The sequence below is a fragment of the Phoenix dactylifera genome, unplaced genomic scaffold, assembly GCF_009389715.1.
Source record: "Phoenix dactylifera cultivar Barhee BC4 unplaced genomic scaffold, palm_55x_up_171113_PBpolish2nd_filt_p 000511F, whole genome shotgun sequence".
Classification (NCBI taxonomy): Eukaryota; Viridiplantae; Streptophyta; class Magnoliopsida; order Arecales; family Arecaceae; genus Phoenix; species Phoenix dactylifera.
Window position 1 is genome coordinate 111,935 of NW_024067925.1, and position 23,092 is coordinate 135,026.

Sequence of the window (23,092 nt, forward strand, 5' to 3'; positions counted from 1 at the left end):
TTGCTGGATAGATCTTGAATACTTATCTATGATTAAAAAATCCAAATAACAATTTTCAGCTAGTCATTTTGAATGAAATTCTGAGTTATTATAAATGATATCAGAGCGGACCCGACCCATAATATATATGGATTATGGGACACTAAAGTACCACGAGCCGATCGTAGTGCTTGTGATTTTATTTGAATAGATTTAAAATTATTGGATAGATATTTAGTTGCACTTTTATATATATTGGTCATACAGATTCAAGTAAAAGGAGTGGTGTCACCAAGATGGTCCATCAATTAGAGAAATAGACATGGTTTCTAAATTCTAATCCAATCGATCGATGACCCCCCCGTGATTGCCATCCATCAGACCGTTAAAAGTAACGGGCACGATAAAAACGACTCCATGACCGGAACGGCCCTCAGATCGTACGAGCCGCCCATGACACTCAATCTGGACCGTCCGTAGGCACATTCTCCGTCATTTAAGTCCCGCCTCTCCGCAGTTTAGGGTTTTTCTTGATGCTCCGAGACCGCAGCTAGGGTTTTCAAAGGTTCGTTCCGCTCGCAATCCCTCTTTTCCTCTAACCCTCTTATCCTCTTCCTTAATCTCCTATTAACGAAGGCTTTTTTATCTTTTTTCAGATCTGGATCTTTCTTCTCGCTGTTGATTTAGGTACTCTCCTCCTTCTTCTCGTTCTCTGTTTTTCTAGATTTGCTGGCTATTCTTTTCCTCTTATGCACGGAAGATAAAAATCTTTATAAGGTTTGTTCTCTTTTTTAAAAAAATAATTTTATCGCACTTTTTGTTGGTTTGACGGGATTCTTGGGGTTTATCCCAACTTTAATATTGTTTTGGATTGAATTTAACTCTGATTTCTGACCGTTTGGGAAGGATCGGTAGAGTTACTTAGAAAGATTCGATTTTGTGAGCAGAATGTTATGATATATTGATATCCTGTCCAGGAAAGCGAATTCTCCATTAGTTTGATTTGGTTGGGGCGTTTAAGTTGATGTATAAGCATAGCACAATCTCAATTTTTTTCATTCTAAATTTCCGTCTTGCAGTGAACTGCATTTTTTAATCTTTTTGATTCGTACGTGCTCAAAACACCTCACCCAGCCGAAAACTGGTTTGTGGTGTCATAGGTTGTGCTCTGCTATGGAGATAATGTATTGTAGGAGTAAATTATCAGAACAGTTAAGTTGAAATTCAGGAAAATGGCTTTTTTTTTAAAAAAAAAAATAGGAGTTCAGTTGGAGATGGGATGTAGTGTCATAAATTTTGCTCTTTTATAAAACGTTTACTGAAACAAATGCAGTACCAATCTTTACATTGTATGGATGTTGCAATGCAATTTATGAGAGTGGAAACTTCATCGATTCCTTCTTTGATTCTGAGCTCTTGAAAAGTACTCTCTGGGCTAAGCTTTATCAGGCAAGTTGAATAGCCTTTCACTTCCAAGAGCTGCGGAGTATTAAACACATTTTCAAACCCATGGAACAAGATTGTCGTTGTTCTTATTGAGCCCCTGACCCTGAGTGCTTTCTGACTTGTATGTTAATTTTGGCCAAAACTCTCGAACACAGTCTTGGATCCGTTTTTGGTTTTGGAGTCCCAGCTGAAAAAGCAAACCATGTTCTTCTTGCTGTCAACATGCTAGTGTTGAAAGTTGAGCAGGTTATATGTACAAAATGAATGGTTCTATAAATTAAGTATGAAGCATCATGTTAGATAGTTATTTTGTATTTGAAACAGTGTTTTGTTGTGGTGTAAATGTTGTATATATTGCTTGCCTTGGTTCAAGACTTTACTCTTCGTAGTTGGAAATGCTTTTTTTGGGAAAAAGATCCTTTTCCTCTGGACATAAACCATATATGAAATCTCACCTAGTTTAGAGTTTTACGGAAGTTATCTGGAGTATTTGCTCAGATTTTTGTCCTGCTTGCTTGGGTGATGCAACTTTTATGGCAAAAGAAATTAGTAACATATATTCTTGCTTTATGTTTTTTTCTTTCTCGTAAAGGTTGGGACCGGTTGGCTTCAATCTTTGGCATCTAAACATAGTTCTAATGCAGCCCCTTTCTGAATATATACATTGATTTCAGCTTTTTTTTTATGTACACATTGATTTTACCCTTTTTTTAAAAATTCAATCTCATGTTTATTATAATACTGTATTAGGTGTCCTTTCACCCGTTTGAATATAAAACTCTTTTTGTATCTTCTATGTTACTTATCATAGGATTCCTTTTGGCTTGTGGATGTTGATACTTGTGAATGTTGATTTGTAATTTGTCTTTCTTTTGTGTGGTGCTTTCCCTGTGGCATCAATTGCTACACTAATAGGGATTCTTTCAGGTCTCATTTCACTTGGTTAAACAATTCCTCATATCTGAGTTATTGTGCATATCGAGTACATACAATTCTAGACGTGCTCCACTAGATGGCCATGTACTTTAGCTCTGTGATCATTAAGAACTATTTTCACATTTATACTGCTGTTACTTACTTGCAATAACTAAATATTGCATTTGCATTGTCGATGGTAATCAAATTGTTTTCAGCTTTTTTATGACATAAAGGATAATTGCAGGGCATGACAAGTGAAATCTATTAAACTGGTTACTCTTTGAGCTGTTTAACTAGTTTCTTAATGTGCCCTCTTAGTTATGTTGATTGTTTCACAGCATATGTTCTTCAAGTTCGGTTAGTTTCTCGCTATTTTTAACATTGCTGATGTCGATAGGAGTAACAGCAGCAACATCAGCAAAATGTATACAGCAAGGAAGAAAATCCAGAAGGAAAAAGATGTCGAACCTACTGAGTTCGAGGAGACAGTTGCACAGGTTACTTTTACGAAAGTAATGTATATGACCTTTATAGGCCAATTAATGATTTTGATAAATTTTGGTTTTCTCCTCTTCGCAGGCCCTTTTTGATTTGGAGAACACCAATCAGGAACTTAAAAGTGATTTGAAGGATCTTTACATTAACTCAGCTGTGTAAGGAAATTATTTGTTGAATCGAAGTAATCTGCATTATATCATTTTTGAGCACTGATGATTTGCTCTGCTATGTTTTTTCCAATAGTCAAATTGATGTTGCGGGGAACCGGAAAGCTGTTGTTGTCCATGTACCTTACAGACTGAGGAAGGCTTTCCGGAAAATTCACGTGAGGCTTGTCCGGGAAATGGAGAAGAAATTCAGTGGCAAGGTCAGAGGATATATGCTTTTAAATTGTTTTATGCTTTGCTTGATTTTGTATGCAGAAAGTTAAGAGTTATTAATAAATCCTTGCAGATATACTTCATCTTTGTATTGTTAAATAGTTGACATGTTTTTTCTTGTTGGTTTGTAGGATGTGCTATTTATTGCCGCTAGAAGGATACTGAGGCCACCGAAAAAAGGCTCTGCAGTAGTACGGCCTCGAAGCCGCACACTGACACATGTGCATGAAGCTATGTTGGAGGACATTGTGTATCCAGCAGAGATTGTTGGGAAACGTATTCGATATCGTCTTGATGGATCTAAGGTCATCAAGGTATGAAAGCATACCTTGCACATTTAAGTGAATGGAAGAAATATTAGAATGCCTATATTACTGGTTCTGTTTTCTCTGCATTGGTCATGCTCCAATCCAATTCATGTTAGATACTTATTTTATTACACATCACATAATGATTGCTTTCACTATAAGGAACTGCTTTGAGATGATTTTCATCTGCCAGGATATAATATTTGTGTTCCTGATGATTTAATCTATTGGCTCTTACTAAAGATTGCTGTTTTACCAATAAATAACCGTACTTATTGGGTCCTTTGGTGGCGACTTTGTGCAAGAGTGTGAACTATACATTTGTCGCTGATGCTAATGGTGTAGCTTTCAGTGCTTTTTTTTTTTGACTTGCTGAGACAGTATGGCACTAATAAAAAACCAACTAATTTGTTTTTTGGTGGCATTATAGCAGTATCTTTATATGTGGTATCTCTGACCCTTTTTTTGTGGTCAATTAGCTGACTGTTATGTGCTTGTGGGTGGAGTCTAGATTATGATAAATGAGCATATGGCTGTGGATGGCGTTAATTGCCTGGAAAAATTATTAGCAAAATATGACTTATATTTGACTTTTTAAAAAATAATGGGAGCATGACTTCGTTCTACCTGCTGTTTTCTTGTTGTTTTTGAAAAATTCTCTAAATAATTTTTACTTTTTTCCCTCCTCAACCCCCCCCCCCCCTCCCTCTCTGCACCAATTCTTTTACTTTTCCTTCTTCTGCACCTTCTGTTTTGCTGCTGTGCGACTCCTTTGTCTGCTCTCACTGAATGCCTTCTACTATGACAGATCTTCTTAGACCCAAAAGAGAGGAACAACACTGAGTATAAGTTGGACAGCTTTGCTGGAGTTTACCGCAAACTTGCTGGAAAAAATGTGGTTTTTGAGTACCCGGTTACTGAGGCATGAACGCATGTCATGCCGAGTGAAGCCTATCTTAGATTCCTTGCTTTTGTCAGATGTGCAACAATTCATGTGTTAATTTTGAAGGACACATTGTTGAGATAAAGGTTATTTTTGGTGGAGACGACGCAACCCTTGAAACCTATTTTTGTGCAGTATAATTATTTTAACTGCTTAGTGTTCAAATTGGATACTGAAAGCTTTATCAAACATTAGTTCTTAGTCTGATAGTTGATGCTATTAGTGTGTTAATTATGCTTGATCTTTTTGCTGCAATGGCTTCCTTTAGTTTTTCTGTCTGCAGTTTTTATATGGATGCTTGTTGAGACTTCAATTTTCAGACTGCTAGCATTTGACGTGACACATGACTGGGTTGCAAATGCTATAACTTCGTCATATGAGACATGTAAAGGAGCATCTGATTCATGATTTTGATCGATTTGCTATCTACTGGTTAAGATTAGGATATACGAAACAGTCGAGGGTGAGAGGGATTTTTGACCTGGAATGCGTAACTAGCATTGATTTGATGTCACAATCTTTGAGATGTCAGAGAATTTACGTCCTCACTTACATTGCTTTGTGTTTTGTCAGAAGGAAAGGCTTGCATGCCTTGTGAAACAAATTCTGCAGTCATTAACATGGGATTACTGAATAGACAATAGTTGATATTCTAATAATTCTACTACTAAAGAAATTAGATGCAAGATATTTTTTTTAAGTGCATAAACTGGATTTGAATTTGTGTTTTGTAATAAAATTATTAAAGATTGTCTTAGTATATTTTTGTCGTTATTGTGAATAAGTTTAAGTTTTACGATAACTAATAAATCATTGTGAACTTATATGTTAAAAGATATGAGACTTGTTATTATGCATAAATTTATAGAAATTAAAGTTTGAGAAGAGTTTTCCCATGGGACTCTCCTTAACAGTCATTTTACGTACTATTGTGGGAATAGAAAAGTTGAGAAATATAGCCTTAATATAGGATGCAAGGATGTGTAAAATAGTTTGGCTTTATGGTTATTTGTTGGTAGCCTAAAAGTTTTTTTTTTTTAAAATTATTTTTGATATGAGCAAGTTTGCATGCTGCCACATCACTGTGCGGGAAAAAGCCTACTGTGAATGTGTGCGTGGACATAACATTACTTGAAACGAATCTAAAGCAGACCTCTTTTATGAGGAGGTTGGCATAGCGCCCAAAAGGATTAAAGGCCATTTCAGGGGATGCAGTTTAACCAAGCGGAAAGTGTCCAATAGCTTAGCTGACAGCGTTGTGGATACCATCTGTCTTGACTTGCATGCGGACAAAAATTGTGACATGTTGATGTGGCTCATAGCCAAGCTAAACTGTTTATTTTGTATGAACTGTTTATAGGAACCTGCAAGCTAAACCTAGTTTGCATTCTATTTGTCATATCTGCCAAGTCTTTTCTTGGCATACTCAAGCTGCAAATATTTAGTTGTGGAGATCTTTATCTAATCTTGAGTTGACAACTAGTGAGTTGATTCAAATGCCAACTAAATCATTTTATCCTTTTGGATTCACCTAAACTGACCTTATAGATTAACATTCGCATATGACAGATGATATGATCATGCTCCTTTTTTTATGTAATAAATATTTTGCTTCTTAATTTTATATTATATGCACTGCGGATATATTTTTATTCACTTATTAGATTATTGAGATGGTAGGTAAATTCATACATTGTTCGAAAGAAAGGTGTCGACGACTCCAGCCCTTGAGATAATGCTATTGCAAAGACCATAAAAAATTGCCTACCAATTGCATAAATGATAGATACACAGGTTGAACCACAATGAACTCCTCCTCAAAGTTGAGCCATCTCTATGGAGTCTGGCAGTATGGTTTCTCAATTATTTGGTGAGTGTAAAACCTTTTGATGCTATCCCGCAGGCTAAATCGGTTTGAATCAGATGAACCTGGGATCCTCTCTGCTAGAGATGAAGCAATAACCTGCAGGCACTTATTTGGTTGGAGACTTCCGAATGTCGATTGGTTTGAAGAGAATGTCAAGCTAATATATAGATATATCTAAATTCTAAATTTTATATTTAATCAATGGAGAAAAACAACACTTTGTTTTTTTGGAAAAAAAAAATGTTAGCTTATTTTGAAGGAAACAAAACTGCCGTGAAAAGTAAGCCCCAAAATATTCTGAAGTACATAAATGGAATCTAATATATATATATATATATATATATATATATGTAACAACACTCTTTCAGGCCCAATTCAGGTCATGCCTAAGAGATGCCTCTGCAGATGCCTTACTGTTCAAAGATCCAATCATGCCTAATATGGTGTATAATAGGTAAAAAGAATAGGCCAAAACTATGAAATGTTGACGGTACAAGTAGTGGGAGCTTGTAACTTGAAGTGTTTAGGCAATAAAGCTAGTCCAGTTATCTAAATTTTTATAACTCAAAATTTCATCCAAAAAAACTAATTAGAAGGTATTATTTGAGTTTCTCTTCAAACATCTTTGTCAGACCAAAAGTTCAAATTTATTTAAATATAATCACAAACATCACGATCGATTTATAGTCAGTCTTCATGAATCAATTTCGCATTATTTTTTAGTTCATGTAAGCTGAAAATTAGAGAATTTTTTTTTGAAAATATTTTGAAACTTCTAGATTGAATGTGGTAAGATTTTCTTTTTTTATGTAACTTTTCTAAAATGTAAATATTTGACTAAATATAAATTATTCTAAAATATGCTATTTTTTATGGTGAATTAAAGATGTTAAAATTATTTTTTTAGATATCGTATATCCGGATATTATATGTATATTTTAAAAAATATTAGGCTAGTGAGAGAATTTTTCAACAACCAAACGAGGACGGAAACTCTGGCGGTGGCGCTCGCGAGCTGATTGACCGGGGAACTTGGTGCTCCGGTGGGCGGTGTGCTTCAGTTGACCGGCGGAAACCTCGGGGAGTCCTCGGTTGATCGTCGGGAGCCTTGGGGTGGCCGTAAGTCTGCAAGCGGGCGAGCGGCAGGGGGACTGGCATCCGAGGAGGAAACCCGAGGAGGACGAACGCCGGCGCTGGGCGGACCACACCGGAAGGGGGGGGGTGACTGGTACACTCTGTCCTCCTGATCTGTTTGTTGTGTTTTCAGGTGGGCAATAGCAGCATGGATCGCAAGGGGAAGCAGTCGGCGGCGAAGGCGACGGAGGAATCGGCGAGAGGCAACGGTAAGCCCACTGCTGCCTGGTCGAAGCCGGCGGGTCGTGGGGTGCGCCCTGCAGCCTGGTCGAAGCCGGGGCCGTGGATTACCCACTGGCCCACGGCCGAGGAGGTGGACCGCCTGAGCCGCCGCTTCCCGGAGGTGCTGCGGCCGCCGGAAGAGCCGATAGAGGCGGCCCGGCAGGTGTGGGAAGGGCGGGCGGCGATTGTCCGTAGCTTTGGCCGCCGGATTCCGGCGGAATGGGTGGCCAAGGATGTGGCCACCCGTGCGAAGCTTGAAGGAGTGGTGGCCGTCCCGCTAGCGGATGATTACATCGCCCTGAGATTCCGGTCGACGGAGGACCGGGATCGGGCTCTCAGGGAAGGGCCGTGGGTGGTGGCGGGGCAACTGCTCGCCATGAGCCCGTGGGTGCCGGACTTTGAGCCTGGGGATGGCACGGTGAACAGGGCGATGGTATGGCTCCGGCTGCCGCGACTACCGCCGGAGTACTGGTCGACGTCGACCATCCTCCACATCGCGGCTCGCGCCGGCCAGCCGGTGGCGGTGGATGAAGTCATCGAGCAGCAGGCGGCGATGGGTTTCGCCCAGGTTAAAGTGGCGATTGACCCCACTGAACCGCTGCGGCCGGGAGTTCTAATACAGGGGAAGACGAAGGTGCGGTGGCAGCCCTTCGTCTTCGAGAACATCCCTGTTCCCTACCCTAGCTGCGGGCGGATGGGGCATACGGAAGCGACCTGCCGCTTCCCGACGGCAGCGGGTGCACACAGGGAGGTGCATCCGGTGGCAACGAAGGCGGGGGGCAACCCGGATCTGCCGCCTTCCGGTGGTGGGGAGGAGGTCCAGGGGCCAGTCTACGGCCCCTGGATGGTGGTAACGCGGCGGAAAATCCCTCGGGGGGACCTGCCGCCGCGGCCGAAGGAGCCTCCCGGGCCCGATCTTGGGGCTGGGTCGTCCGCGAGGCGGCCGGTGAGTCCGGTGGTGCCGTCATCATCGCCTGCAACGGTGTCTCCGGCAGACACGGCCGGCTGGCAAAAGCCGGCTAAAGTTGCGCGGCGTCGATCGCCGTTGGCAGTGGAGGGGGAAGGGCTTCAGCTGGCCCTTCCTCTCGGCCCGTTTCAGGTTGATCTGGCCGGTGATGATTTGCTCGGGGACGACGAGCTCGAGCCAGCCGAGCCAGAGCTAAACGGGGGGACCACTCACATGCGAACAGACCCGGGGCCGAGTCAGGATCCCACCCTGATGCGGGCCGTGGCCGGGTCTGGTGGGCCAGCTGTGGCCCGGGCCCAAGTTCAGAAGAGGCCTAGGCCACCGGTGGACCCGGGCCCGCACGGAGGCCCAGGCAGGGGGGATCACTCACGTGCGTTTCCTGCGGTGGGTCAGCGGGCTGACACGATGTTGGCCCGCGGCCGGGCCCAGGGGAGGGGACGTCGGGGCCGCGGGCTACCGGGCGCGACTCGGGACGCGTCTGCAGCGCGGGGCACGCTGCGTGCTCGATCAGCCCCGGGCCTGCGGGCCTCCCCAGCGGCGGGGGAGCGGGTCCGGGAGCTGTTGGGCCGGGCCGACTCGATTGTGGGGGCTGAGGATGGCCCGCCAGTACAGGGCATACAGGCCCGGACCATGGGGGAGCTGCGGGCAGTCCCTTGTGCGGCGGGCACTCAGTTTCAGTCAGACTTGGGGCTAGGGACCCAGGTCGACCTAGACTGGCAAGCTGATAGGGAGACGATCCCAGTCTACCGGTTTGGTCCTCCGCCCCCAGCCTTGGGCAAGTTGGCCGATGCTGCCTCAGGCAGGGGTGAGGGGTGGGACCGACCGGATCCTTACATGGAGGTTGAGCCTTCAGTACCGGGAGGAGACACAGCCCTACCCACTGTTGTGCAGCGTGTCAGGGCAGCAGTTATGAGTGCTGCACCCTCTACACACGGGGGGGAGGAGGAGCGGGGTAGTCGGGGGCTTGAGCCTGAGGCCGGCCCCACGACCCTAGGTGAGGAGGGGTCTGAGGCTGACTATGTGGACTGTGATCCATGATGATCTTGGCTTGGAATTGTAGGGGGGCGGCCAAGCCGTCCTTGATGTCCTCCTTTAAGAGATTAGTACAGCTCCATTGCCCGGAGATCTGTTTTCTATGCGAAACTCGATTATCTGGTGAGGGGCTTAGTCGTGTTAGGCATCGCTTGGATAGGGAGTGGGCTACCTATGCAGTTGACTCTCGGGGGTTATCAGGAGGCATTTTGGTCTTGTGGAGGCGAGGGGTGGCGACGATAGATGTTTTCCACAATTGCTCCCAGCAGGTAGTTATGGTAGTATCGAAACCAGGAGCTGCTCCGTGGGTACTCTGTGGTGTGTATGCGAGTACGGATCACAGGGCTCGGAGAGTCCTCTGGCAGGAGATTACTAACCTCATCACCCAGGGCATCCCGACGATTGTGGTCGGTGACTTTAATTGCATCCAGGGTGAGAACGAGAAGCGGGGTGGTGCTGCCTACACTGACAGACTGGACAGGAGGGAGTTTCGGGACTTTGTCTTGCGGAATGGTCTGGTAGACCTTGGTTTTTCAGGACCTAAGTTTACTTGGTGCAATAATCAGTCTGGCAGTGCTAGGGTCTGGGAGCGCCTAGATAGGGCCTTTGCATCCCCAGATTGGATTCTCCGTTTCCCTACCTGTCAGGTCAGTCATCTTCCTCGGATTGCCTCTGATCATTGCCCCCTGCTTCTATCCACATCGTCGGTACACGCCCATCATAGTCCCTTCTGTTTTGAGAAGGTTTGGCTATCATACCCCCAGTCGTGGGATGTAGTCCGCGACGCGTGGCGCACCCCAGTACGCGGCGACGCCATGCAGGCGGTCTCGCGCCGATTGGAATTGACTAAAAGGCGTTTACGCCGGTGGAATCGTGAGGTCGTGTGTAACATATTCCGGCGTTTGGAAGGGGTTGAGTCCTCGATTGCTGAGTTGCAGAGGAAGGAAGACATAGGAGGGGTGCTCATGGAGGACGATATGTCCGACCTTCGGGGGTTGCTAGCGACTCATCACTCGTTGCTACGGCAGCACGAGATTTTCTGGCGACAGAAATCCCGTGTGCAATGGGTGAGAGAGGGTGATCGCAACACTAGGTTCTTCCATCGGTCGACGATTATTCGGCGGCAGCGGAGTTTGATTCATTCCCTGCGAGATGAGACTGGCCATCGGGTAGAGGGCGAGCAGACGGTTCGGCAGACCCTCTTTGACTTTTTTCGAGCCAGATGGACGGAGGACGATGAGGCCAGTCACGGTGACCGCCCTCTGAGGGTGGACAGGGGTATTGGCGATGTTGAGAGGGTTTCCTTGATTCGACCGGTATTAGCACAAGAGGTACAGGAGGCAGTTTGGGCGCTGGCTGCTGACAAGGCTCCAGGGCCCGATGGTTTTCCTCCCTTTTTCTTTCGGAAGTACTGGGGCATTATCCACCGAGGTGTGGTGGGGGCTATCCAGTGTTTTTTCGCTCAGGCTGCGATGCCCGAGGACTGGAAGGCCACATTCATCACGCTTATACCAAAGCGTCAGGATGCGGTTGAGCCCAGTCACTTTAGGCTTATTAGCTTGTGCACAACCTTGTATAAGGTTGTGGCAAAAATTATGGTGGGCAGAATGAAGCCCCTTTTACCTGGTATCATCAGCTATGAGCAGGGGGCATTTGTAGCTGGTAGAAACATTTCACATAATATTTTGTTGGCTCAGGAAATGATGTGGGATCTCCAAAGAGCACCAAAAAGGCGCAGCTTGATGGCCATCAAGCTGGATATGGAGAGGGCTTACGACATGATCAAGTGGAGCTTTCTCGAGCGAGCACTGGTGGCGTACGGGTTCCACAGGCAATGGATTGGATGGGTCATGGGGTGCATCCGGGGACCAAAGTTTTCTATTTTGATCAATGGCACACCCACACTATTCTTCGAGTCCACCTTGGGATTGCAGCAGGGATGTCCTTTATCCCCATATTTGTTTATTATTTGTGCTGATATCTTATCACGGACCCTACAGAGAGTTTGCGCCGACCGGGAGCTGGAGGCATACATTCCAGCACTGGGGGCTCGACCTCTCTCACATTTATTTTTCGCTGATGATTGCCTTCTTTTGACCAGGGCACGAGTGACGGAGGCACGGGTTCTTCGCAGGGTGGTGACGGAGTACTGCATGGAGTCCGGCCAGAGAGTGAATTTCACGAAGTCAGCTATCACGTTCAGTCCCAGCACGGATATCAGAGTTCGACAGGAGATCCGAGGGATATTGCAGATACCAGAGCAGGAGGGGACGCTGACCTACCTGGGAGTTCCCATCAGTGGCAGGCGGCCACGAGTAGCAGAGTGCTCGAGCCTAGTACAACGAGTCCAGAGCAGGCTTGAGGGATGGACAGCGTCTTCCCTATCCATGATGGGGAGAATGACTTTGATTAGATCAGTATTGGGTTCCATACCATTGTACCTCATGGCTCACACTGTGATACCAAAGATGACTCTGTTGAGGATCGAGTGTCTTCTTCGGAGCTTCTTGTGGGGATCACACGGTGGGGGCCATGGCGTGCATCTGGTGGCTTGGGAGCAGGTTTGCCGTCCTACCAGTGAGGGTGGCCTGGGGATGCAGTCGTTGATGGGGAGGCGTGAGGCTCTCATTGCTCGGCATGCGGTTCGGTTCTTGCTTGAGCCACATAGCCTATGGAGTCAGGTGATGGCAGCTAGATATGGCTGTGGGGGCCTAGAGGGAGTAGGGCGGGGTCGCCGAGTCTCTTTCATGTGGCGCGAGATTGGGAGGTATCTGCTGACTGCATCAGCGAATACCAGATGGCTGATAGGTGATGGCAGGAGCATTGATGTGACCAGTGAGCCGTGGGTGGACACCCTCCCATTGAGGAGGTGGCCGACCATGGTTAGCATAGAGGCAGCAGAGGGACTACGGGTCTGCGACCTTTTGGCGGCAGGTGGAGCAGAGTGGGATGATGCTAGACTTCGACAGCTATTTGGGGTACATCTAGCAGTGAGGATCCGGTCCATCCCGTTACCAGGATGTGCAGGATCGGATGTCAGGGTATGGGGCACCTCGAGCCGGGCCAGGGTCAGGCTGGGAGACCTCACCCGTGTCATTCAGCCAGAGCAGGATAGGGGGCCGGATGGTGATTGGATCTGGAGGTACGGCCTCCACCCGCGGGTAGCCCTCTTCTTATGGAAAGTTTTCTGGGACCGCCTGCCGACGAGAGCAGCACTGAGCAGGCATGGATGGGGGATCCCCGCGGAGTGTGGGACATGCGGAGCCACGGAGTCAGTGGACCATGTGCTCTTCCAGTGTATATGGGCGAGGCTCACATGCAGTGGGCCGGGGTCCCGCAGGAGGCTCGGAGTGAGCGACTACAGTTTCTTCACACGATACGGCAGTGGCTAGCCAGCACGAGGACGAGTCAGGAGGCCATTAGAGCGACTTGTACAGCGTATCAGATTTGGCTGGCAAAGAACGCTCGGACCCTCGGTGACCGCAGGGTGTCACCACGATTTGTTGCGGAGCGTGCTCGTGTACAGGCTTCAGAGATCATGCCCACCCACTCTTCAGATAGGCCTTTGACAGCTCAGGGCACCTGGGGCCCCCCTTCTGCTTCGGCAGCTCACCAGATGGTGTTTTTCACCTGGGAGCCCCCACCCCCAAGCTTCCTCAAGGTTAATTTTGATGGGTCGGTGCTGGATGGTGGCACGCGGGGCGGTGCAGGCTTTATCATACGAGACCCGCACTCCAGGGTAGTGGCAGCAGGTGGCTGCCAATTGTTTGACATATCAGTTCCGGAGGCAGAGCTTCGAGCTGCCTGGGCGGGCATGCGCCATGCGAGGATGGTCCTGCAAGCTAGCTCGATCTTTTTGGAGGGTGACTCGGCCACAGTCATCAGGTGGATCCAGAGGGGGGAGACGGCTGATGGTACAGACCACCCCTTGATCCGTGATATACGGATGATGATGGGAGATGGGAGGGCTTTTTTGGTTAAGCATGTATTTAGGGAAGCTAATGGGGCGGCCGACTGGGTGGCGACCTATGCGGCCCACCACTCAGGGTAAACTCTGTGGGGAGGGGAGAGGGAGCTTCCACAGGCTCTCCGTGAGTTGTTGTATTTTGACTTTCTTGGATGTATTCGTACACGTATTGTATGAAATATCCGTTTTCAGAAAAAAAAAAAAAAAAAAAAAAAAAAAAAAAAAAAAAAAAAAAAAAAAAAAAAAAAAAAAAACAACGAGGACGGAAACAAACACATCAGCAAGTCTCACGTACGCCGCACAACAATTGGGCGTGGGGCGGGACGCTCTTCCCCTCTCTCGGCGACCGAGCCCCCTGTAAGCTATCCTCCCCCACCATAGTCCGTACCCTCCCTTCCACCCCTCACCCCGAAGAGAGCTCGTTCTCCTTCCGACCCTAGTGGATTTTCCCGGCGATTCTCGAACGGCGATCGAGGGTTCCGGCGAAGGATTGGTGATGGTTTCGCCTGAGAACTCCAACTGGGTTTTCGACTGTCCTCTGATCGACGACGACATGTCGGCACCCGAGACCGGGTTCTACTGGACTCCCCAGGGGATCAACAGTTCCTCCAATGCCAGGTACACTGAATTTGGCTTTTGATGGTTTTCTGATGATGCTGCTGATTTGATTCCTGTTCTAGGGTTTCTTGGATCGAGCTCTCTGGTCTGCTTTCAATCCAAATATTTTAGGTTTTTATTTATTTATTACGGTGATTGTCTTCTTTTTCTTAGGCGATGCGGTTTTTTATCCCTAATTACTGTTTCTTAATGCCTAATGTTTACCGTATTACTCACCACTAACGGTGCGACATATTATCCATAATTAGGGTTTTCTGTAATTGGTGATGTGATTTCAACTTCTTGTACTATCTTTGGTTCTAATGATTCTTGGAGAACGATACGCGGAAGATTAGGTTTCTTGAGGACGACTGCATGTACTTGTCAACATGTGAGACTTTCTCTTGTATAAATTGATGTAGGTCTTATAAAAAGATTATTCCAAGTGGTTGTGTCTGAAGTTCAGATAGAAAACTCATCAAGGGATTGTCAGTTATAATTATCTGCATCACTTTGTAATTAGCTATACTCAATATGTTCTAATCAGATGAATTATAATTATCTGCCCCCTTGTCTAACTATAAATGTACTATCCAACTTATAATTCATCTGGTATTTCAACCTGATAGAGAGCGTACTCCCATGAAACAATATCAGTATGCTGATGATACATTGAACTTTAGGGGGTTGGGGCATTGGTGTGTATTTTTAGTTTCTTACATGGTTTGCCATGTATAGTTTCCTAATGCATGCATATACATACATACATATACACACACACACACACACACACCAAGAAACCTAATCTACTATCTATGCTGTTGGAGAGAGAGAGAGAGTAGAACTATTATGTCAATAGCCCAAATGAGGTCATTATGTCATTTTTGACCCGACTACCGGAGGCTTGACACCAACGATCTATGCTGTTGGAGACGATCTACTATCTTTGAATTGCTTTCTGTCAAAAAATTATATAATTTGGAGATCACTAGCATATGCATCACTTATGCATCTAATGATAAGAAATGAACAATTTAAATAACATGAATAATGCATGTTTTTTTTGACCACGGAATGCATGGGCTCAGGATCTTGTCACAGTAAGCAATTTACATATAGAAGTTCACATTCAACATCTCGGGTTACTGGTTCCAGGTCCTTGGTCTTCCATTCTGGATTGACCTTATTTGGTTTGTTGTATGAGCATTCACATATTAGCTCTACTATATATGCTACTAAAAGTAGATGTGCAAATGCATGCCAATGGAAAGTAGCTGGACCCCACAACTTTTTTTTATTTTTTTCTTTTTTTGAGGGGGTGATGTGGTGCTGAAAAGCCGAGTTCGCAGACCGTGGAGAACTTGGAAAGCTAGCACCAAAGTAGGAAGGCCCATATTGTGTCATAGAAGTTGTTCGTCTAGAGATGTATCGATTGGAGAAGCTCAATGGGGTTCCCATACCTTGAACATAGAACTCTGATAACCCTCGAGTTTATTACTAGTAAGACTTGTAACATCAAATTTTGTACCTTCTATTAATGACAATCAATGAAATTATGTTTCAATTTTTCTCCGAATAACACGAAAACTACTTGCGAGACTGAAGTGCCAAAGGTCGGACATCCACGTCACCTCCCAAGGTGTGGCAACTTGGGGATCAATCCCTAGGACTACCAACCTTAACGATGAAGAGGAGACACCCCTAGGACCAATCCCGAGGACCGCCTAGGTGACTACAAGCCTATGGGCTGGGGGGAAACCCGAAGATCCAACTTTAGGTCCTCCTCAGAGACACCTTGGGGACCAATCCCTGGGACTTCTGATCCACAGGCCTACGGTCTAGGGAGAAAATCCAGAGATCCAAACTCTAGGTCCTCCCTAGAGTCACCCCAGACATTCAACTCTAGGACCTTCGATCTATTAGTCTAAGGGAGATAACCTGGAAATCGAATTCTAGGTCCTTCGACCTTAGTGACAACTACCGGGCCAACCTTGAGGACTAGGAGTGCAAATGGGTCGGGTCGGGTTGGGTCATGAGTGACCCCAATCCAATCTGGTTTCTTATTTGGGTCCTAATTTTGGATCCAGACTTGACCCGATAGAAGATCAGGTCGTGTCGGATCCACTGCTATAATTTTTGACCCAACGGGTCATTCGGGTCAGGCCATATAAACTGGGACCCACCCCAAAAAATTCGGGTCCGGTTAGGGTCAATCCATCCATGGCTTCAGAACTTGTGTTTTCCGCGGGCCTAAATAATTTTATAGATTCAGATCAGGTTGTATGATTGAAAATCCAAATTACTCAAATTTCAAATGGGTCGGGTCGGGTCGGGTTGGGTTTGAATTCAGTAAACATAGACCCGACCTGAAAAATGAAACGAATTCAATTTTAGGATCCAACCCGGCCACACGGGTCTTCTAAAACGGGTCGGGTTAGATCTAAGCAAGTCGGGTCGGGTCGGGTCACGGGGCACCCCGACACATTTGTAGCCTTACTGAGGACCACTGAGGTAGAAAAGTTATGGCAAAATTGAGAATGGCATCGGAGAAGTCATAGGAGATTAAGCCACAGCCTGGCAGTGCTATGTGGTTACCATTAAGGGAGAAATAAAGTCCATTGAGATGCTGCCCATAGGAGGCCTAGATGTATGAGACGAGCTGAAGGAGCAGAAAGAGGAGCCGGCTAGATTAGTTTCCTCGACCTTCAATCTTCTTTCTTCTTTTCATGTGCAGGTTGAAGCTCTTCTTCTAGGAGCAGACTTGCTAGCAATTGCCAGATCGTCACTAGCATCATATTGGGTTTGGGCGGCAACACATATCTTTTAAAGAGTTGAGCTCAATCAAAGACTATTAGGATCTGAATTAGGATTTGGAGAATAGTTTGCGCTCATCAAGTTCAGTTTCCCTGACACCCTTGCTCTTGCTTCTAAGAAAAAGGGGCTTTGGTTGGAGAATTTGCTATCTAGAAAAGTGAATTGAGTATTTTCACTCTAGAAATTGGTATCCTTAAGTCAATGTTGATACTTCTTGAAGGCATTGCATTTGGTGGTCTTGGAGGTTAGAGGCACTCGGCAACTTCTTTCTGAAATCCATGTTTCTTGTTGTTTAGTGGGCTATTTGACAACTCTTCAGTGCGCATGTGTTTAAGCAAAAAGGGTTGGATGAGGACCCAAGGTCCCTTGGAATATCCTTGTCAGATTTTCTTGTCAACTCTTCTGTATTCTTGTCAGTATGTCATTCCTAAGAAAAGGTAATAAAAAATGCTAGAAACATATAGTTAATAGTTTCTTAACTATAGGTAAAACATTGATTTCCATAAATTTTTTGATATATTGTTGCAATATGTTGTCATGATCACCCATTGTGTATGCTCACATTTTCATATTAGCCAAGTTTCAAGTGCTACAGGTTTTTATATATTGCAATAGCTGGTGTCTTTTCTTTTTAGTACCAAAAGTATTTGCAGTATTTTCAGTTTTCAAAAGTTGAAATGCTGCATCTAATTTGAAGACCTAATTCTCCTGTGCTAATTTTTATACCTTCAGCATGTTTTTTCTTCATTATTAATTTTTCATTTTAGTGTTTTCGGGATTGTGTGATTTCTGTGACAATGTGACTTTTTCTTTGTCAGTGTCGAAATTAGTGGCTCCTTTGTAGATTCTGGTGGCATTAAAGATTCAGGCTCCAAGAAACGGTTGATTTATGCAATCTGAGCTCATAATTTCAAGTTAAAATGTTTTTAATCTGTTTGTTTATTTGGTGTGAAGTTATTAAGCATTTCCAAGTTACAGTGTCAGGTCAGAATCTTCCAGTCAGCCAGGATCCAAAGCCTGCAGGGAGAAGCTGAGACGAGATAGGTTAAATGATAGGTACATTTGCCACATGTATATATATTCATATATATGTGCGTTTATATCTGTATATACGTGTGCATATACATTTACATATAATCTTATGTTGTAGTATGACTATTTTTTTTTTTTTTTAAACTTCCATCAGTTTGATTGTAAACTTTGTTAACTTTGGCTTGATTGCAAGGTTCTTAGAGTTGGGATCGATTTTGGAGCCAGGAAAACCACCGAAAATGGACAAAGCAGCTATCTTAAGTGATGCTGTCCGCATGGTGACTCAATTGCGTAGTGAAGCACAAAAGTTGAAAGATTCAAATGAGAATCTGCAGGAGAAGATCAAAGAACTGAAGGTCCACTTGACTTTATCTTTCATCGTACTTCCCTGTATCTGTGATCAATGTGTTTGGACTACAAATTGTTTTAGAAACCTAGCCTGTTAGCTTTCACATGTGTAAAAGCAATTCATGTTCAGTGCTATGCACTGCACGAGCATGAGTCTTTGATTGTATTATATAGTCTTTTACTATGCTTGCATTTCATAGCATGATGTTTGGCTCCTGGTGTGATTTCTTATAATCATATGTATTCAATTAGGCTCTAATGAGATAGTTCATATTCATTTGAACGCTTGCATAAGATTTATGGTATCTGAGATTGGGATTGACATCATACATCCTTGATTTTGAAGGCCTATTTAGTGAGGTTGGCTTACCCTTTTTTAATCTCTGCATTCGTTTGAATCATTATGTGTATGATCTGATGTTTATGCCATACACAAAGTTAATATCATTGACTGACTGTTGACTTTTGTGATCTGGGTGAACTGGTTTTGCTTAAGTCTTTAGGCACTAGATGAAACTTCGAGAGTTATCTTTGTTTCCTTGAAGGCTATACTATGACCTGCACTTGGCTTGCCTTCGTTCATATGGCAAGACATGACCAGTTTTTGGCTTTTAAACCAGCTGTATTGATCAACAAATGTTTTTCCGATTGTTTTCATTACTAGAAGAAAGGGTAGTCAAAGTGGATCTCTGTTGTTTGTTTCTCCTTTTCATTTCCATTCGGTGTTTCAACTCTATATCAATAATTGACAAAACATGGTTGATTGTGTTGATTAGCGCTTTCTGATTGATTTTGTTCACCATTCTTGCCTAGACCCTTACTTACTGAATTTCCTTTATATTTTTAATGAAGTTTTTGAACATTTGAAATGTAAGTTTTAAGCCCATGGGATTGTTGGATGGTAGGTAGAGTCTATAACTCTATTTGAGTTTTCTTGTGCAAACTAGAAAGGGTTGACTTCTAAAAGCTTTAGAACAACGAAAGATTTGTTTGAAGATGCCCAATCCGTAGATTGGCCCAAAAGGATAAAGTATTGGAGAACTGATTAAATCTTGTGGGAATAAACAAATTGAAGGGGTCATTTACTCAAGGGACTTCTTGTATGGGTTTTTTAAGAAGAGGGAGGACCTGAGATAAATTTGATAGATGTTATGAAAAAGGATTTGATAAAGCTTGGATGAGCCTCTAACATGATATGGGGTCTGCAGCAAAGATTCAAGGGAGGCCTTATAAACTAGTGGGACTTCCCAACTTTTATTTGGAGATTTAAGAGAGAATAGGGAAAGACCCAAGAGAAAATATAACAGATTTTGTGAATTGAAGAAGCTTGTATTTGACAGAGGTTGTACAACATGATCATAATGTATTTGAAAAAGCATGTCCTTTTCCTAGTCTGTTAAAGTTTAGTTTCAGTTTTCTTCTGCATGCCACCCTTACAAGATTTGCATCTGCTAGTACTGCAAGCCTACTGCAAGCACAAACTTGAGATGATAGGTAAACCTGATAGTTGATGCCTTACAAATAACTGTTGATATTGTGGATGGACCCAATGAGATGATAACGGAACTGAAAATAGAAACAGGAAAACCATTGTCATTTCATCCAATAGCAGTTGCCTTCTTTATACCTTTTCTTCTGTTTGGTTTGAAAACTTGGGAGAAAATCAGAATAAGATGAATTGAGATTCATATATAAACAGATAAAATTAACATTCTTAGCTTTTAAATCCTATATGGAGACAAATCTTATTAGTAATAGTGTAGGACCGTCTTTCTCTTATCTCAAAAGGAATAGCTTGGGGATCCCTTTTAAGCTATTCCAGAAGGCTCTAAAGATCTAGGTTGCTCGAGGTATATGTACTATTTTGTTGGGGTTTGAATAGGATGGCCATCCATCTAGCAGACAATGGAACCAAAAGTATTTTTGCTTGGATTTTCAGCTTTGATATTTATTATTATTATTGTTATTATTATTTATTATTATTATTATTATTATTATTATTTTGTTAGATGAAGTATGGAGTTGACTTGGAGGATGGAGTTGACTGTGTTTGAAGTTTTGAATTTTAACTTGTGGCCTTATCCTTCCTACCAACTACATTGTCCTTGAGCAAGTAATTTTCACCTGAATGAAGGAAATGATTCCTTGGACTCCTGCACCAAAGCTATACAAAAGTAGAACCACTAGTCAAAGGATGTGATGATGTGACAGGGTAGTCTTTGGTTTAACTTATTTGATGGCATGGCCACGTGCAACTTATTATGTTGGAGGTTGCTTACCACTTCGAATAGGTGCTAAACAACTTTTAGTAGTAAAAGTAACCATGTATTGAGCCGACATTATTACTTCTCTTATCACTTCTGGGCTTTTATTATGAAAGTTTAAGTGGAGCCACTGAGAGAATTTAGAACTTGCTGTTCTCAAGTTAGAAATCCAGGTTGTGTATTTAACTTGCCTAAAAATGTGATAATTTAGATTCAAGAAATGGCAACTAGGTCACAATTTAGAGCTTTGCTGAAATTTGCTGAATTGTCATTGACTACACACAGCCTACATAAACTAGTTCGTTTTGTTGTGTCCTTAGTCAGGGCTATAATCTATCTCATAATTTTTGGACTTTTCTTGCTAGCCCTAGACAGTGTCCTCGGGTCCCTTGTTCATAGTCGGTCGGGACTTGATAACACAGTATCCTTGTCGAACTTTGCATGGAAGTTCAATGCAAATTACAGAGTACATGGATGCAGTTCAGACCATGGAAGGGACAAACTCGTGTAGTAGTGACTTATTGAAAGATTAAGGGCCTGTTAGGCAACACCCTGTTAGCCCTAGACAGTGTCCTCGGGTCCCTTGTTCATAGTCGGTCGGGACTTGATAACACAGTATCCTTGTCGAACTTTGCATGGAAGTTCAATGCAAATTACAGAGTACATGGATGCAGTTCAGACCATGGAAGGGACAAACTCGTGTAGTAGTGACTTATTGAAAGATTAAGGGCCTGTTAGGCAACACCCTGCTGGATCCGGTGGGATAGGCGGAGAGGAAGAGTGGCGGTGGTTTTTCCCCGTGGGTGGGTGTGGGAAAGTCCTTGGGTTCACAGCCCGAAGCCTTTTTTTGCCCATAACACAGGGATCAGGCCCCTCGACCCCCTGCTCTCTCCCTCCCACTCTTCTGCTCTCTCTCTTCTTCCCTCTCTCCATCCAAAACTGCCGGATCCAGTGGGATCCTCCAGGATTAAACTCTGGATTATAAAAATCTGTGACTGATTGATAGCATATTTGACCAGTGGAAATACAGTCAAGTTTTTCTCTTTGTTTTGTCGGGGTATGAATTTTGGTTTACATGAGATCATCGTAAAGGTGTCAAAGGAGAGAAGGTTCCATTAACGTTTTGAATCCATTTCGGTTGAGATTGATGACCAGATTTAGTAGTTTTGAGATCATGTCGTAAACTCAAACTAACAAACATGGGTTGAGGTCAAACTAACAAACATGGGTTGAGGTTTTGAAAGGTTAGGTTTGGTAATATGTTGCAGTTAGATGCCTTCACGCTCTGTGATTGTGGTAGAGTTATATTTGGGAACTATATCAAAGAATCCCTTTGATAAGTAGGAATTTAAAAAATGGCTTTTGATCAATATCATCACCACCAACAGCAACTTGCAGCATCATTCATTTGCCATCCATGTGTATGTGTATGTACATTGAATGAATCGTCAATAATCATAAAGTGTGTGAATGATTGAATAGAAAATGGTTATTCTGATAATTGGAGAAAAATCCGGAGAATTGTTTGGCCAATGAATTTGTGAATACTTTTTAGACTACCTAAATAATTTAGAGAATATTGTTGCTATTGCTTATTTATGTTTATGCATTCTTAAATGCAAGAGCTAAACTGTTATCTAATCTTATATTCTGCAGGCTGAGAAGAACGAGCTTCGTGAGGAGAAGCAGAGGCTGAAGGCAGAGAAGGAGAACCTAGAGCAGCAAATAAAGATGTTAAATACTCGAGCAAGCTTTGTAGCACACCCTCCTGTAATTCCAGCGGCTTTTGCTGCACAAGGGCAAACAGCAGCGCACAAGCTAATGATGCCCGTTATCAGCTATCCTGGATTCCCTATGTGGCAATTCATGCCACCTGCAGATGTTGATACCTCAAAGGATGCTGAATCATGTCCTCCAGTTGCTTAAGATCATTGATAACTCTTTGATTAGCTAATTTCTTTAGCAACTGCTTTACTTCTTTGGCTTGTAAAAACATTGTTTCATTTCCATGTTAGGCTTGGCTTGTCAGTAGTATAACCATGAATTGTAGTTGTTTGGATTTGAAATAAATTGCAACTGTTGTGGTCAACTGTAAATTGTAGTAAACAAAAAAGAATCCAGCTTTCTCATCAGTATCAAAGGGAATCATGGAGATTCTTAGTGATTTATTTGTAGGTATTTAGCAAGAGTGTGAATCTTGGAGAATATGGAGACTGGTATTGATTCAGTATAGAAAATTATATCCTGATTTTTCATGAGCATCAACAATAGGATTAGCATTTTCAGTATATCGATATTAATGAAATATGCCTCAAAAGGAATTATTCTGCAATGTGATGTTGAGATTGTTCATTACTTTTCTTCTGCCTTGGTCTT

General features: G+C 43.6%; 2 protein-coding genes across 2 annotated transcripts; both read left to right on the forward strand.

The window, feature by feature from the left end:
- Nucleotides 1–420: 420 nt before the first annotated feature.
- On the forward strand, nucleotides 421–4,706 carry LOC103696311 (40S ribosomal protein S7-like). Its single transcript, XM_008777893.4, has 7 exons — nucleotides 421–544; nucleotides 636–666; nucleotides 2,741–2,840; nucleotides 2,923–2,996; nucleotides 3,085–3,208; nucleotides 3,353–3,535; nucleotides 4,338–4,706. Exons 3-7 carry the CDS (start codon nucleotides 2,766–2,768, stop codon nucleotides 4,455–4,457), a joined length of 576 nt encoding a protein of 191 aa, XP_008776115.2. The 5' UTR covers nucleotides 421–544; nucleotides 636–666; nucleotides 2,741–2,765; the 3' UTR covers nucleotides 4,458–4,706.
- Nucleotides 4,707–13,946: 9,240 nt separating this feature from the next.
- On the forward strand, nucleotides 13,947–22,884 carry LOC103714844 (transcription factor ILR3-like). The gene is made up of 5 exons (XM_008802273.3): nucleotides 13,947–14,279; nucleotides 17,891–17,953; nucleotides 18,051–18,128; nucleotides 18,298–18,460; nucleotides 22,373–22,884. The coding sequence occupies exons 1-5, from the start codon at nucleotides 14,158–14,160 to the stop codon at nucleotides 22,640–22,642; spliced, it is 696 nt and encodes a 231-aa protein (XP_008800495.1). The 5' UTR covers nucleotides 13,947–14,157; the 3' UTR covers nucleotides 22,643–22,884.
- The last annotated feature ends 208 nt before the right edge of the window (nucleotides 22,885–23,092 follow it).

Bases quoted from the DNA above. Each gene is read 5' to 3' on its own strand.
- LOC103714844 (XM_008802273.3), top strand. From the start codon at position 14,158: ATGGTTTCGCCTGAGAACTCCAACTGGGTTTTCGACTGTCCTCTGATC. The intron at 14,280-17,890 runs GTACACTGAATT...TTTCTTTGTCAG, and splicing joins AACAGTTCCTCCAATGCCAG to TGTCGAAATTAGTGGCTCCT. The intron at 18,129-18,297 runs GTACATTTGCCA...CTTGATTGCAAG, and splicing joins CGAGATAGGTTAAATGATAG to GTTCTTAGAGTTGGGATCGA.
- LOC103696311 (XM_008777893.4), top strand. From the start codon at position 2,766: ATGTATACAGCAAGGAAGAAAATCCAGAAGGAAAAAGATGTCGAACCT. The intron at 3,209-3,352 runs GTCAGAGGATAT...GTTGGTTTGTAG, and splicing joins AGAAGAAATTCAGTGGCAAG to GATGTGCTATTTATTGCCGC. The intron at 3,536-4,337 runs GTATGAAAGCAT...CTACTATGACAG, and splicing joins ATGGATCTAAGGTCATCAAG to ATCTTCTTAGACCCAAAAGA.